The sequence below is a fragment of the Salvia miltiorrhiza genome, chromosome 3 (assembly GCF_028751815.1).
Source record: "Salvia miltiorrhiza cultivar Shanhuang (shh) chromosome 3, IMPLAD_Smil_shh, whole genome shotgun sequence".
Lineage (NCBI taxonomy): Eukaryota > Viridiplantae > Streptophyta > Magnoliopsida > Lamiales > Lamiaceae > Salvia > Salvia miltiorrhiza.
Window position 1 is genome coordinate 44469825 of NC_080389.1, and position 16968 is coordinate 44486792.

Consider the following 16968-nt stretch of genomic DNA (forward strand, 5'->3'; position numbering starts at 1 on the left):
TCAGTCACTGCTGATTACACATATTCTCTTAGACCTTAGGCAAACCTCTGTTTACCCAGAAGCCAAAGGTCAAACTTGCTTCAAAGAACTTGTTCTTTGTAGTAAAGTTGGCACTCGTTCAAACCTCCCTCCCAAAAGAGTGTTTGAGTGATTCGGAGTTCAGGAAGGTACTCTGACTCTGAGTGAGAAGTCTTAGCACGGGTTGTGTTGAGCAGAGAAATCTGACGCGAGTGAAGCGTGGGTCCTGAAGAAGGGTTTTCTTCAGTGGTACGGTTGTGTGCACCCGACAAGCACAGGTTTGGTTTGCAGTGCACCTGTTAAGCACTTGCGGAGTGGATTGTTGGTCTGATCAACAGACCGTGGATGTAGGAAAGGGTTTTTCCGAACCACATAAAAGTCTCTGTGTTGTTTACAGCTTTCAGTTTTACATTCTTACTTGTGTTATTTCTATTGATAAACTAAACACTGATTAACTGCAAAGAGTAACCTAACAACCAACAACGTGCTCCACCAAGGCTATTGCGAAACTAAGTTTAATTTCCACTGCGTATGATATCAGTCTGACTGATCTATCTTTTGATAGTCAGGAAGAATGTTATCATCTCTGTCTTAGCAAACACGACTGAAGCCCTTACGTGCATCAGTTAAGTTCCAACAACTTAACTGATAACTCTTTACTGAAGAGCTTTCAGTATCAGTCGTTAACCCTGTTTGGTCAAAACTGTTTTCAGTAAAACAGGAGTTTGTATTTGCATGCAAAGTTTTGTTTTGATCTCTGACTGAGATCCCTTTGATTGAGGATTTGAAAAATAGCCCATAGGTGTATTTCCCCCCCCCCCATACACCTATTCGAGACCCTCTGGACCTAACAACTATGGTCTGTACTAGACCAGATCTTGCCCATGCAATTAGTGTAATCAACAAATATATGGCTGATCCTGGGAAGTCACATTGTAGTGCATTAAAATGGCTACTAAGGTACTTGAAGGGAAATGCATGAGTAGGTATTATGTTCAGGAAATCTGAATCAAATGAAAATGATTGTTTAGCAGGTTTTGTTGACTTAGATTTTGCTGCTAATCTAGACACAAGAAAGTCCTAGACATGTTACATATTTGGGCTATTTGATCCCGCTATCAGCTGGAAATCTAACCTTCAATCTGTGGTTGCATTATCTACAATCGAAGCAGAGTATATGGATTTAACTGAGGCAATTAAGGAAACTATCTGGTTGAAGGGAATCATTGAGGAGTTTGGAGTCAAGCTGGGTGCAATTCATGTTTACTGTGATAATCAGAGTGCTTTGCACTTAGCAAAGCATCAAGTTTTCCATGAAAGATCCAAACATATAGATGTGAGGCTGCATTTCATTAAAGATATTGTAAGCAAGATGATTGTTAAGTTGACAAAGGTATCTACTGCTGACAATGCGGCTGATATGCTAACCAAGGCATTACCTAGGGAGAAGTACTTTAGGTATTGTCAAGAGTTAGTAAACTTGATTTCTAACTAAAGTCATCAAGTGGGAAGCTTTGTAATGGGGCATGCTTTTGGAAGGGAATCTGGCTAGGATTTGTATTGCATATTTCTGTATACAAGGTGGAGATTTGTGAGAGTGTGTCTACACAGATATGAAGAGGTGCAAGGACTCGTATGTAATTAATTAGTTTTGCATACAGAAGTTTGTTATCTGCTTTATCCAACAGTTTGTTGAGTGCATGAAGGAGTTGCATGCAACAGATTATTGCTCCTGGATATACAGTTCTTTACTTTCACTTTATTCCTGTGTATCTACGTGAAATGTGTGTTGTACAGATCAAGAGAGGAAAAAAAACTAAGGCAAGAAGAGAGAGAGCTAGTTAGACAGAGGGTTTTCAACTGTTTATTGTGTGTTGTGTAAATCTTGATACTTTTCATAGTAAATACAAGTCTCCGTTAATCTTGTCATCATTTCTATTTTAGTAAACAGCTGAAGATCTCATCTTCGTTAATGCAATTTTGATTGATGTCGTAGACGAGGTTGCACATTGATCTTCGAGTTTCGACTCCTGCTGAAGCTTCTCCAATAATGTTGTCTTTTGAGTGCAGCTCAAACCATCTTCTGTACTTCTTGATTTCTTCTGGAGATGGTGGAGGTTCTTTAGTCAGAATTGTTCGCGATCTTTCTGTTGACTTTGGTTCAGCATTTTCTTCAGTGGGAGGAGTTCCTTCTTGACGGATGCCTTCTAGGGCAGCTTCAGTTGGAGTGATCTTTTGATACTGAAGTTCTTCAGCATCTTCGTCCTTTCCTGGTCCCCATACCAACACTTCAGTTGGTTCACTACTTTTCTTTTCAGGACATGAATCCGAGTTTGTTCTGATGAGCAACTGAATAAATTTGTCATTCGCCTCGCGGAAGTGCTCGTAGAATCTTTAGATTGAACCTCGTTGGGTATACTTGTCCTTAGAGATGGATTGAACCTCGTTCAATATTTGGTTAAATATGTACTCCATCTCTTCGACTAATTCGTTTTTTAGCATCAGGAATGTGTCGAACTTTTGACAAGCTATAGATAGCTTATTCTCTTTTATTTCCTCTGATCCGATGCACATTCTTTCAAGAATATCCCACATCTCATTTCCTGTCTTGCACTTGATGATCTTGGTGACATCTTTGTCTGGGACAATTCCAGAGATGATACTCCTGGCAAGATTATTCAGCTCATCTTACTTTCTTTCGTCGGTGGTAAAGTTGGCCTTCAGTTTGATCTGGATTTCATCATATGGGTCTCGTGTGGTGTCCAGTGGTATCTTCTTGACCACTTATGTGATGACGATTGGTCGTTTGGTGATGACTTCCCACATCCGACAGTGTTGAGCTGTGAGGAAACTTTCCAGTTGAAACTTCCATATAACATATCTTTCAATACTGAACGTCATGAGTGATGAGGCTGTGTTGTAATTAGTTTCCATTGAACACAGAAAAGAGATATAACAGATAAAGAACGCACGTAGCACAAGGAAAATGAAAAAGTTTTAAGACCTTCTTTTCGAAAATGATCTAGTTCAGTAGAACCGGGTCAAAGCAAATTGTTCTTGCGAACAACCTGCTCTGATACCAATTGTTAGGTCCCGAAAGGTCAGAATAGGTGTATGGGGAGGAGGGGGAATACACTTATAGGCTATTTTTCAAAACAACAAGCACAACTTTTTGACTGATGAAAGAGTTAAAGAAAACTTTAGTTACAAAGGTTGAAGACTGATACTTAATCTCTCTTCAGTAACGAGATATTAGTTAAGCGCAAAGCTTTAACTGATATGCGTGAGGCTTCAGTCTTGTTGTAAAACAGAGGAGTGTTATGAATCTTACTGACTATCCGAAGATTGATCAGTTAGACTAATAACACTGGCAGCGAAAAACTTTTCTTTTGAAATAGCCTTTATGATTAATACGTTGTCAAGGTCTTAGTTTCACTTTGCAATTAATCAGTTTCAGTTAACTAAGAGTTTGTGCGCATATAAGAAAGTAAAGACTGAAAGCGATAAACGACAAAGAGATTTTTACGTGGTTCGGAATCCAATTCCTACGTCCACGGTCAGTTGATCACACTAACAAACACTCTGGGCTTGTGCTTACAGGTGCACAACAAACCTTACAACTGAAAATCAAATTTTCAGTACCAGCACACTGGGTTGGATTTCTCAAACACTCTTAGCACGCTAAGACACCACAATGCCTTTGCTAGCGCTAGCTAAGATCTGTTGGAGTCAGAACATTGGTTTGAACTCCTCTCGGCTCAAACTCACTTTTGGGTCAGTTGAAATGAGGTTCGAAAACTACCAACTAGATCACAGAGAACAGACTCTCTGTAATCGGTAACTTAGGATTTGGATAAACAAGTATTTGCCTAAGGTTCTAAGAGAATGTATGTAATCAGCAATGGACTGATTTTGACTTTAGGATTCTCTTCTTCGATTCAAACTTTAGAAGGCTTTGATTGGCTGAGTTATGATTTCGACAGCGTTTAATCTTGTGTATTTGAATCGGTGAAGATTGAAGTGATCATCGAGCTCTATTTATAGGAGAGATCTTGAATAGATCCGTTGGCGGAGATGGTCTTCAAGAATTCATTCGTTGGAGAGTAATTCGAATTTGGCTGGGGCTTCAATCTTCGAGGTTCCTTATTTGGTGAGAAATGGCTACTCAGGTACAGGAGGTAAGGCGCCTCTGAAAAGGCAATCACCAAAAAGGAATGCTCTGCAGAGAAAGGACGATACTTAAAATCTCTGCATTTAATGCGGCTGTACTTAGAGTGCGTGGCTTCCTTTAAGCTTATGGAGTATCAGTCCGAGGAAAAATGTTAACTGATACTTGACTTTAGTATCAGTCCGCTGAATCCACGTGGCCTGCATTAATGAATCAGTCATAACTGATTCTTCAGTTGAGAAACTCGTTTAGTCAAATATTAGTATTTGACTCTACCTTTAATCGTGAACATCAGTTGAATTCTTCAGTCTTCAGTCTTTAGTTCTTCGTTCTTCATTATTCATTCATCCAGTCTTCAGAACACTAAACAAACTAGAAGGTGAACTCCAACACTTGAGTTCGAAAGGTTCTAGTCTATTACAAAGAAAACCTAAGGATTTTGGTATCATCAAAACAAGGGCTAGGATATTTCATTAAGTTCTCAACAGTGCCTCTAGGGCATGTTGCATCAAATAAGAACTCTCTGTAAAGAAAGGACGATCTTCAATATCATGCATTTAATGCGGCTGCATGAACATTTAATGCCATCTTCAGAGTATCAGTCCGATGAAGAATGTTAACTGATACTTGTCAGGAATATCAGTCGCTAATTCCATTTGCTCTGCATAAAAGCCTTAATCATCACTGATGATTCAGTGAAGCTCTCATACAGTCAAAACTGATGAATTTTGACTTGTCTTTTGTACTCTTTCCCAGTCGTGGTCTTCAGTCTTCAGTCTTCATTCTTCAATCTAACTAAGGACATGAACTCTAACACTTGAGTTCGAAAAAGTTATAGTCTAAAACAGGAAGAACAAAGAGTTTTGGTATCATCAAAACTAAGGACATGATATTTCAATAAGTTCCCAACAACCTTCATTCGTGCGATGCACGACGGACATCCAAATCAATTAATATATTTAAATAAATAAATATAAATATTAAACATGATCAAAAGGTAAATAAATGCAAAATATATTATAATAAATAAATAAATATTTCATATACAAGCATAGAAAAAAAAAGTTGTAAAAAGTAATGGAGAGAGAAAATAACATATTTTTAAAAAAAAACTTCATAATTTATTTATTTTAAATTTATTTTTGATGATTTTTATATCATATTCAAGATCTTTTCACGAACTTAAGTTTAAGATGTATATTGAATTTTTTTTCATTAATCAAATATAACGATATTTAGAAAACAAAAATTAAAAAAGAGAAGAGAAAAAATTGGTGGAAGAAGAGAGAAAAAAAAGGAGGGAAAAACTCCGCTTTTATATAGATTCATGTTTTTCCATTATAAAGTTTAATATAATATTAATATGGAAATAACGAATGTCTAATGTAGGAATGATGATGACCTTTTATTTAAGTAATAAATTGCTAAAGTTTAATATGTTTTCAATGTGGGATAAAAGATTCAAGATAGCAAAAAATTGTGAATTGAGAAGATGCTACCTAGGATTGATGATGAATGCTGTGTCTTCAATATGTAACTTATTATATACTAATAGATAGCTGAATAATAAAAAATGAATAATACGTATTGAATCTATACATATATAAAAGCTGGTCCATCCATTCAAAAAAATTTCCCGCCCTTTTACTCAATTTATTTTTGGAAAGTTGATCTATATTTGGAAAGTTGACTAATTTATAGGATGATATATATAAATATATATATATATATATATATATTCTTAATTAAATGTAATTAAATCTACATTTAATTGAACGACATTTATTCCCATCAGAATTCATAATGTCTTTGGTGAAAAACCTCTGAATGCTCTTTGATACGCTGCTCAAACATTTTCTACGCCCGATCTCTCGATATTTTTGATGCTATTCCTCAATCAATCTTCACTTACGAGAAGAGGTAATGAACGAAGTAAGGAAACCGATGGTGCCGGTAGAGAGCATGATGGCAACTGCCATTATAAGAGAGTAGCCGAGATAGAGTGTTGCCGACACTGGTCCACTCAGACTTTGGAGGTCGAAGACGAGATAGAGTGTTGAACGACATTTATTCCCATCATCTATATATGAAATTTATATTTAAAATCTATACATATATAAAAGCTGGTCCATCAATCCAAAAAAATTTCCCGCCCTTTTACTCAATTTATTTTTGGTAAGTTGATCTATATTTGGAAAGTTGACTAATTTATAGGATGATATATATATATATATATATATATATTTATATTCTTAATTAAATGTAATTAAATCTACATTTAATTGAACGACATTTATTCCCATCAGAATTCATAATGTCTTTGGTGAAAAACCTCTGAATGCTCTTTGATACGCTGCTCAAACATTTTCTACGCCCGATCTCTCGATATTTTTGATGCTATTCCTCAATCAATCTTCACTGACGAGAAGAGGTAATGAACGAAGTAGAACGAAGTAAGGAAACCGATGGTGCCGGTAGAGAGCATGATGGCAACTGCCATTATAAGAGAGTAGCCGAGATAGAGTGTTGCCGACACTGGTCCACTCAGACTTTGGAGGTCGAAGACGAGATAGAGTGTTGAACGACATTTATTCCCATCATCTATATATGAAATTTATATGTAAAATTTGTAGATCACTAATTTCAATTAAATCTTTTGTGAGAAATATTCATCCAATAAATAAAATTCAAAATATAAATACATATAAATTGCATGGGATCTTGTAGTCATTTGCAAAAGCGAATATTCTTTTTGATTTACACGCAATTTTAGACTATAGATTGTTTTTGAATTCAAGAGAATAAAAAATTATTTACGAACTCGTAGCAATATCTCATATAAATTATTTTTTATTTACACGCTATCTTATAGATTGATTTCTAATTATTTTCAATTAAATCTTTTGGAGATAAACAAAAGAAGGGTCTATATAAGGCGGCTATTAATTTTTTGTTGTGATTTTTGCAAAGTATGACAAATAATAATAATAATAATAATAATAATAATAATAATAATAATAATAATAATAATAATAATAATAATAATAATAATAATAATAATAATAATAATAATAATAAACACGACACAATAGATCATTCAATCATATCTCCATAAATCATGACCCACATTGATTATGTTTCTATGTTTTGTCTAACAAATCAAAATACCAATATACCAATCAACTATCAACGAAATTATGAAATACATATTAAGTAGAGTAAGGTATTGATTTGTATGCATGATTAATGGGATTTTTGTATCATCTTTACAGCTAAACAAAGGAGACGAAGAAGAAGCCTTATCTCAGGCATGCATGACGTCAGATCTAAGAGAGAGAGAGAGGCGATAGTGTGAAATGTGTAATTTGGCAACATTCCATATATATCTCCAAAAAATGTAACAACTTTTTATTATCGTCAAACCAAAATCAACTCCATTATCAAAGCATCTCATTCAATATAATATATTAAATGTGTATCTCCCATCAAATGTGTATCCCCGTGGCCTATATAAACTAACTTTTGGTGTGAAATTTTTACTTATACTCACTTCTTCTTTTGATATTCATCATTTCTCTAATCACAAACATGCCGACCATGTGGTCTTTAGTAAAAAAATTGCAACCAAATAATGCCAGATCTGCAATGAATTAAACATGAGGCTATTTTATTTTGAAAGAGAAAGTTCTCACAGACCATAATGCAGGACATCAAGTATTGATACTAAGGATGACACTGATACCAGTTGATCCATGACTACCGCTCAAGTTTCAACGGCAGCAGTTCCCTATTATTGTTTCTTATGCAATGACTATAAACAAAAGTCAAGGTCAATCACTCTCTCATGTGGGTTTATTTTTTAATAGGCTTGTTTTTAGTCACAGTCAGTTTTATGTAGCTATTTCTAGAGTTACAAGTCAAAGGAGTCTGAAAATCTTGATATGTAATGAAGACAAAGTAGATTATTAATTCTACAAATGTTGTGTATATAAATTATAAAGAAGTGTTCCAAATTTTATAATAATAAGATGACAAGTTTGCAATTGTCTTTTCATGTATTATTATTTTCACCTTTATTTTTAAGTAATTTAAAATGTTAGCCTTAAATATAGTTTAGCAGTAACATAGTTGGTATAACAATTGTATAATAAAATATTTTTAAGTAATTTATTTTAGAGATTATACAAAAGTGTCTTTGAGAATGTTACAATAAAATGCTTATATTGTTCAATGTCTTACTTAATCAGGTATAGACATCCTATGAACTTTTACGTAAATGGATGAATTTTAAAATAAGTTATGATATTTTTTTATTATTTTATATCTTTATTTTAATTTTAATAACTTCCAACAAAAATATATTCATATTTCTTTTAAAAAATTAGTTAAGCAAAACCAAATTTTAACAACATATGTAATCCCGTGCATCGCACGGGTAAAACACTAGTACACTATAACATAAGATGCACATAATCAAGTTTACGCAATGAATTCAACTACAATAGAAGTTGCACAAAATCATTTTTACACTATAATAATCTGTTGACAAAACATATCAGTTTAAACTTAAACACATGCTGCATAATTCTTTAATAAGGCCAAGTATGAATGCCAAAATTGTATGTATTTTTCCTTTTTCTAACGTATTTATGTTTTACCAATCATATTCTGCATATTTTTTTCCTTTTTTCTAACGCATCCAACACTGACCTGCATTATTTCTTGTGAATTATATGGCTAATAATTTGCATGTTTTTAGCTATTCAATTTGAGACTTAGTGGAGATAATTATTTAGCGGAATCAAGAATGTGTGATATGTTTTTAACATTGTGACTAGGCAGGGATAAGCGGATCATATATAGCTATTCTTATGTGTCTTGGGGAATTAATATATTTTTATGAGACCTAACGGAAATAGATAATTTACTAATCAACTATCATAAATTACTCTAGCGATATCGTATGATTATTTATATGATCTTTCATCATGAAGTTAATTGTGTAAATTTAATTGATGAAATTGCATTCCCTATGATCAATTTTTTTTGATTTATTTCTCTTATTTTATTTTGCATTAGATTTATATTTTTAGTTATTTATCATATTTTTGTTTGCTTGCCATAATATTGACTCAATATTTGTTAGGATAACTCATTGTATTTTCGTTTGTCACTACCTGAGAATACAATACTGATAACACTCACTTTCTATGATTTTTAATGTTTATGTGATGTCAATTTTATAGAAAATTGATTGTTTGATTATTGTTTTTGTGATTAAATTGTTTTATCTTTGTGAAATGTGATACTTACTCGTATTTTGTTGAAATCTACAGAAATATTGAAGCTGAATTTGGAAACATGGTATGAATGAAAGTTATAGATCATCTTGATACGAGTTCATGGACACAAACGGATCGCAAATTGGAGTTCAAATGAGGGAGATATGACTGAAACAAGAAAGTCGCGCACAATAATAAAATTGCGGCAACCTACGCAACGATCGCGCGGAGGTCGCCGAAATCACTATTTTCGGAAGACAGACTCGGCGACCTGCGCGGCGATCGCCGCCGAGGTCGCTAAGGGTCCATGTTTTTGAGTATTTCCAGGCTTCTGTTAGTATTTTTGAGTTTTGTACTGTATTCATCCATTGTGCTTCATTTTGTTGACCTATTGTTTAAAACATATTTTCACTATCTTTTCGTATTTTTCAGTTTTTAGGTCTTAATTTTTTTTTTCTACAAGATTGAAGATTCAAGCTATTCATCCTGAATTCTTTTCGAGTTTATCACTTTTATTTATTTCAATTATTTTTTTATCATGTTTTTGATTTGTTTAATTATGTCTGACTACTTTCTTTCCCGATTCTATGATTTGTATATAGTTGATTGAATTTGTGTGCTTGATTTATTGATATCAATTGCCCTCCAGTTTCTGATTCATGATTTATTGTGCTTGATTTCTTTTGAATTATATGGTCAATAGTTTGCATGTCTAGTTGTTCAGTTTTAAGACTTGAATGTGATTATTGTTTAGCCGATTGAGGAAATGATATAGTTTTACATTGAGACTTGAATATGTTAGATTGTCTATAGGAAACTATTATTTGTGAACTATTTGAAGTTAATTTATTATCTTGAGACATAGTGACAAAGAATTTATTAATCTACTTTTATAGTTGTTTGTTAGCGAAAATTATAAATATGACAATGACATTTCATCATAGTTGGATTAAAATTGGTAATTGAGTCAATAGATTAGATATATATGTTTAATTAACGATGATACATTCCATATGGGTCAGTGACTTTATTTTTTTTTTGAGAGGGGTCAGTGACTTTATTATTTGAGTTATTCTTTTGAATTTTATTGTTTTGTTTTGAATTTAGTTTTTATTTTTCATCATATCTCTTTTTGCCTGAATATTGACTTAGTACTTGTTAGGATTATTCATCGTATTTTAGATTATTCAGTCCATGTGGATACGATACTCGATTTGTTATATATATACTACAATTGCACCGTATTATGTGCGGTAATATATTGCTAGGATTTTAGTTATAAGATACTTGACTTATTAATCGTTATCAATTGCACCATTTAATTGAAGTATTTTATTTTTAATATTTTAGTGATGAATATCAATTTATAACTTGTTTGAGGCAATTTGTTAAATATGACAAACTTATGTCATTCTAATTTGACAATGTCGACATGATTATAAACAAAAAAGTCGACTGTCGAATTATCCATTATAATTTATAAAAATCATTCAATTTTCCTTGATATCTTTCACTAATACTCGAAAATAATGAAGCTTATCATAAATAACACAAGGAACCACACCCTTTCATCCCACCAACATTAAAATGAGTATAACTTTTATTTCTTTCGAAAAGGAAGTGAACATTTTTTATATAGACAGAAAATTTTGGTAAAATAAAGAATCGACATTATTAAAATTTAGGACGCATCAAAATTAATTTTTCGAGGAATACAAAAACGCTTCAATGCAGATTTCGCTCCCACTCCATTGCTTTAATTTTAAATAAACTCAAAATTTCAACTTAGCAATCGACAAACCCAAAGCGGGAAATAGCCCAAAACAATTCAACAATCCGCTCAGATGACGTGGCAATACACTATTGGCTGAATACTTGAAGACGCGGATAGCGAAATCAACTTAAAGCATACACCGTCGATCCAACTCCGTAATCAACGGCCAAAACCCACCCTCCATTCCTCCAAAAATTCAAACGACCCCCAAAATCTTCATCCCTCCCGCCCGCTCACTCCCTACTTATACCCCCCACCACCGCCCCTTCCAATCTACCACGCTCAACACATACTAATCTATACATACAAATTTTATCTCTACACCACAATCCTCCTTCATTTTCATCAATGGCTCGCACCAAGCAAACTGCTCGCAAGTCCACTGGCGGCAAGGCGCCGAGGAAGCAGCTCGCCACCAAGGCCGCGAGGAAGTCCGCCCCCGCCACCGGCGGCGTGAAGAAGCCCCACCGCTTCCGCCCTGGGACCGTTGCGCTTCGTGAGATCAGGAAGTACCAGAAGTCGACGGAGCTCCTGATCCGCAAGCTGCCGTTCCAGCGCCTCGTGCGGGAAATCGCGCAGGACTTCAAGACGGATCTGAGGTTCCAGAGCTCTGCCGTGGCAGCGCTGCAGGAGGCAGCGGAGGCCTACCTGGTTGGGCTCTTCGAAGATACCAACCTCTGCGCCATTCACGCCAAGAGGGTGACCATTATGCCCAAGGACATTCAGCTCGCTAGGAGGATCAGGGGCGAGCGCGCTTAGGCTGAGTTGACTCGGGATTTAAATCGTCTTCTGGTTAGGTTTTGGATGTGTTGGATTTCGTTTAGGGGTATTAGTGTAAAAACATGTTTTCAGCGTTAGGGTTTCTAGTTTGTACACCTCTGGTGTAGTTTATTATCAATTACTATTTCAATGAAATCTAATTTCAATTTATTGTTCTCTTGGTGCTTTATTGATCAAATTGTTTAAACTGATTTGTGATGAATAATTGGAAAAATTCTGCTCTAATTAACAGAAAAAAATATGTATGTTGATTATTACACCATGTAATTGGGCAAACGCTAATTGTTGCAAGGACACAACTTTTACGTGCTCTAATTGGCCGAGCGCTTTGATGAAGGCCAGGACCTTTTTGCTTGCAGATGCACCAATGATCCAATTTGATGTATGGAGTTGATGTTGAATAATAAATCGTAGTAGAATTTATTAGAATAGATGAAGTGTGCCTTTGTGGCTACGACCATCTCTTTATTTCTTCAAAGAGGTGATGTGGACTGTATGGAAGATCTTGTTTTTAATCTATGTTAATAGTAGAAATGAAATACTACTAGTAATAATTACGAAAGCACATTTGATTATTGTGAGATGTGAAAAATAGTAAATGTGATGATTCAATTCAATTATGCACATGCCGTGAGAAGTTGTTTTGTTCCATCACTGAATAGATGAATGGTTAGAGGAGCGAGAAAGTCATGAATGAAGTGTGAAATGGAGTTAGGAGAGAAGCACCAGAAGGCATCATCCCTCCCCTGCAGTGTTATATATGCCAAGAGAGATGATCCCAAAGACAAAGGCAGCCATAATGAATACGAGTATGAAGCTGGCTTGGTTGATGGCGGTGGCGGTGGTGGTGGTCGCGATGGCGCAGGAAAGCACAGGCCATCCCTGCGGGAGCACCTTCTTCTCGGCTCTGGTTCAGCTCATCCCATGCAGGTCAGCAGTCGCTCCCTTCAGCCCCATCCCGCCAACCGAGGCCTGCTGCGCTTCCATCAAAGCACTCGGCCAACCTTGTCTCTGCGTGCTTGTCAACGGACCCCCCATTTCTGGGGTTGATCGCGCAATGGCCATTCAGCTCCCGGAGAAGTGCACCGCCAACTTTGAGCCATGTATACTGCTGCCATCGATCACGTGCTGTTAATACTCATTTTCTCTTTTGAGTTGATTTTATATGCTTTTTCTTGTGCAGGTGAAATGGCAAAGTGAGAAACTTTCTGTGGAGTGCTGCTATGCTATGAGATTGGATCAGTGTCTGCACCCACCAACAATACTAGTGTTTGTGGTCGAATAAGTGTCTGAGCAGATTGTACTAGTTTGTTAGCTACTTTGTTTTGAGTTTTTTAGAAACTGTTGTCTTCTTTTTGTCTGCAAAAACAGCCTCTCTACATTTGATTGCTCACAGCAGCAGACCCATTATGCTACTAGCTACTCTGATTCTTCCACACCTCTTTCCAAGATTCATATACACACAAAATTCCAAGTTGTTGATCACTATGAGATATATGATCAAATCATTCAAGAGCAATCTCTATATAATTCAAGTCACAAGATAATCATAACCATAATCATTTATGTGGTGGGATCTAAATAGAACTTTCCATATTCAAAGGATTAGGTTGGTCTTGTGACTTTTCACTCATCTAGCATTACGAGAAAGGATTAAGAACAACAAAAAAATGCATAAAATGCAAGAGCTTTCTATACAAAAATTATTCATAAATACACTTACCAGTTTAGATAATACAATATGGAGTATCCTTCCTCCTTTCTCCCCCCCCCCCCCTCTTCCTGGAGGGTGGGAAGTTGCAACATGCATACATTGAAGAATAGGGCCAATAGGCACTTGATCCTTTCGTGCAACAAAATTTCAAGACTATTTCATTAATGGGCTTTGACAGTGAGGTCACGGGTGAATCAAGACTGAACAATATTCTCATATACTGCACTTGGTTTTAGTCTTGCCAGAAGCAATTACGTGGTAGGACTTGTTTGTTGAGGTGTACCTGAACAAACACATCTTGCTCTCGCGTCGTTGAGCATCTATAAAGAAAGGAGAGAAATATTATTATGGAAGATGAGGTTGGTGAGATGTTTAATGTGAAAGAGATGATGCATCTGTTTCATTACCTGCATTTCTTTCTTCAGTTCTTTGATGTAATCAACTGCCAAGTCCAACATATCAGCCGTGTTCGTTTGCTGCACACATAAATGGCATCAGCGAAAACGCCAAACAAGAAATATTCCAATCCAAATGCAAATAGCACTACAAAATCTACCTTATCCATATTGGGGAAAAGATCTTGCAACTTCTTCATGTTCTTACTAATCCGTGTTCGTCTATTCTGCAAATCAGTGCAAGAGAAGCTGTTAATCTCAATGATCTCCTCTGTTTGAATGGGAGAAATTATGATTCCAAAGCCTAAAGTTGTTACCCTTTCAGCAATACTTCGGGGATGAGTGGCGAAACCCCTTTTTGCTCGAACTTGACAAGGAACTGTCGTCTCTTGTTGGAACTGCAGGAAGTTCTCAACCGCAGCCATCTCCGTGGATGTCTTTGGCAAGCTAAAATGCGATACTAAACCAGAGGACTTTTTCCTGGCTTCTCCATTCTGAATGGAAAATGGATTTCAGCAACAAGTAATTGACCATAGGCAGAAGCAGACGGCAATCAAAACGTATAAGGAAATTGGATACCTCATTGTCCAATCCATTAAAATTGGAAAACATCTTCGAATCACCATCTCTGTTTCTTTTCAAACTGTTGAAGGATGTTTCATTCCAGGAATCATGCTGGAAGGTAGGTTCGTTTCTCAGACGACCATTTTCAGGGCTGAACGCGTCCTGATTTCCAGTTTCGGGTATGCTAGGCATGAATCTCGAGCTTGAAGATGCAGCCGACGTCAAGTTCATGGAACTGCTCAAACCACCAACTGATGAACTGTCTTCTGCAGGATTGGGAACTCTGTAGTCTCCTGCCTCTCCCATTACACCAAAACCTGAGGTCCAAAACAAGTCTTAAGCACTCCAAATTTAACACTACTTGAATTCACAATGAACCATGGCATGATTTATGTCCATTTCATCAACAAAACAGCTAGAGCAGAAAAATCTAGATTACTTCATTCAGTTGAGGCACTTCAAAATCGACTAATGGTAAAAGTATTTCAACTAAACAGAAGGCAGAACTTGTATACATCCGGACGTCCGTTGCATCCACCCCAATTATGGTTCACCAATCCGATTTATTAATATGCAATTAGGGTTCACCAATTAGAGTTCATTAATCACATGATATGGGGAGTCCTCCAAGAACTAGAACTAAGAAAAAGGATAAGAACATATGACGATGACACTTGAATCAATAACATAAAGCAAAAATTATCTGGCAAAAATTGCATTGAATTTGTCTCTCCAATATTATCTTACTCTTATTTAATATTTCTTCTTGTTCCTGATAACAAATCTTGCATCTAGGAACTATTTTTGTAAGCCAGCTCAAAGTCAACCCCCATCCCTCATCTAAAAGCAACAAACTTTTCCAGCTAAATCAACCCTATCTAATGATTCCTAAAGAATATAGCAAGGAGAAAACCCTAAATTATAAGAAATGAAGTAAATTACCATTGAAGAATCCAGCAGGAGAGCTGCTTTGACGAAGCAGATTGGACCTATTCCCATTTTCATCCCTCAACCTCAAATCAACATGATGCTCCATCCCCACAGAGTAAGATCCGGTAACCGCATCATACCCGTTTTGCGCGGGTCGGGGGTCCGCCTCGGCCCCATCTTCCCGCTTCATACCGCTCGAAATCTGATGATCACTACTCTTGGGATTGAGATCGCGCTCTATCAGCGCCGAGAAGAAAGCGTCTGATTCATCGCCGCTGCTGCTGTTGTTATCGGTGTTGGAATCCAGAAGGGCCGCGAACAACGAGCTCGGCGCCGACCGATATCGAGCTAGTCCGGAGCTGTGCTGCTGCTGATTGTTGAAGAAATCCGAGGGCATGAATTCTCTGCTCTTTGAGAATTCGGCATCAGCTGAGACATGCTTGAAATTGGTGTGGTGAGAGGGATTGGCATTGGAGTGAAGGAAGTCTCTGGAGATGGTGTCTGAGCTGAACATAGTTGAATAGCTAGAGAAGACTAGGTTTCTATGTGTGGAAGGTGGCGGAGAACATTAATGGAAACTCCGAGAAGCAGTGGATTCAAAGGATATGGGATTGTTTCTTGAAAAAGGAAATGAGATTGAATGCTGTCGACAGACGAAAAGGGAAGTTGCGGTGAAGTGCGGGTGAGGCACATGTGGTATATATAGGGCGACGGAATTATCGAATTCAACACGTGAAAGGTCAAATTGTCGAATTGGTGCGTTGCATCCGGTCTTTGTTGTGCGAGACTAAAAATGACTCCCATTTTACGCGTATATATCCATTTGCCATGTCACTCGCTCCACGTCATCTCATCATTTTTTTTAAAAACCTAAATTTTCCCAATTTGCACCCTTATTTTTATTCTTATTTTTCGTTTTCACACATTGAAAGCCATAGTAATGTACTAATGTAGTTTCAAATCTTGTTAGGACTACCGACAATATTGTGGGATCCACTTCATCCATTTACTTTTTTGTATCGCGCGCGCAGATATATATATATATATATATATATATATATATATATATATATATATATAGGGTTGAGTTCAACAGAGAATTATCTTTTTATTCATCATGAACAAATTTATGTATTTTACGAACAGATCAACTTAACTAATGAACAGACGTATTTAGTAAAAATATAGAAAAACTCGCCACCAGCAGGATTCGAACCCGGGGCAAATTGCTGTTCATGCGGTACATTGATCTGTTCATTAAAATTATAGATCTGTTCGTTTTTATTTTACGAATTCTCTATTCTCCACAATATTTAGCTTCTCTGTTGAACCCTTCTCTATAT

The 16968-nt window shown here is 36.1% G+C and overlaps 3 protein-coding genes across 6 annotated transcripts; 2 read left to right on the plus strand and 1 right to left on the minus strand.

Moving 5' to 3' along the window:
* The first annotated feature begins 11474 nt into the window (after positions 1-11474).
* LOC131015968 (histone H3.2) lies at positions 11475-12172 on the plus strand. The gene has a single exon (XM_057944485.1). It carries the CDS (start codon positions 11591-11593, stop codon positions 11999-12001), a length of 411 nt encoding a protein of 136 aa, XP_057800468.1. The 5' UTR covers positions 11475-11590; the 3' UTR covers positions 12002-12172.
* A 544-nt stretch (positions 12173-12716) lies between these two features.
* Positions 12717-16492, minus strand: LOC131015967 (transcription factor bHLH130-like). Of its 4 annotated transcripts, XR_009098806.1 has the most exons (7): positions 15638-16409; positions 14711-15012; positions 14449-14625; positions 14293-14358; positions 14144-14212; positions 13746-14056; positions 12717-13133 (listed from the first exon to the last, which is right to left on the minus strand). XR_009098806.1 is itself a non-coding variant. In XM_057944484.1 (6 exons), the coding sequence occupies exons 1-6, from the start codon at positions 16137-16139 to the stop codon at positions 13988-13990; spliced, it is 1185 nt and encodes a 394-aa protein (XP_057800467.1). In that variant the 5' UTR covers positions 16140-16492; the 3' UTR covers positions 13694-13987. The 4 variants fall into 4 exon arrangements, 3 of the variants coding, with proteins under 3 accessions (XP_057800467.1, XP_057800466.1, XP_057800465.1); XM_057944484.1 differs by lacking the exon at positions 12717-13133 and having other exon boundaries at positions 13694-14056; positions 15638-16492; XM_057944483.1 differs by lacking the exon at positions 12717-13133 and having other exon boundaries at positions 13694-14212; positions 15638-16403.
* Positions 12783-13507, plus strand: LOC131015969 (protein LIM1). Its single transcript, XM_057944487.1, has 2 exons — positions 12783-13125; positions 13206-13507. Exons 1-2 carry the CDS (start codon positions 12783-12785, stop codon positions 13220-13222), a joined length of 360 nt encoding a protein of 119 aa, XP_057800470.1. The 3' UTR covers positions 13223-13507.
* Positions 16493-16968: the final 476 nt, after the last annotated feature.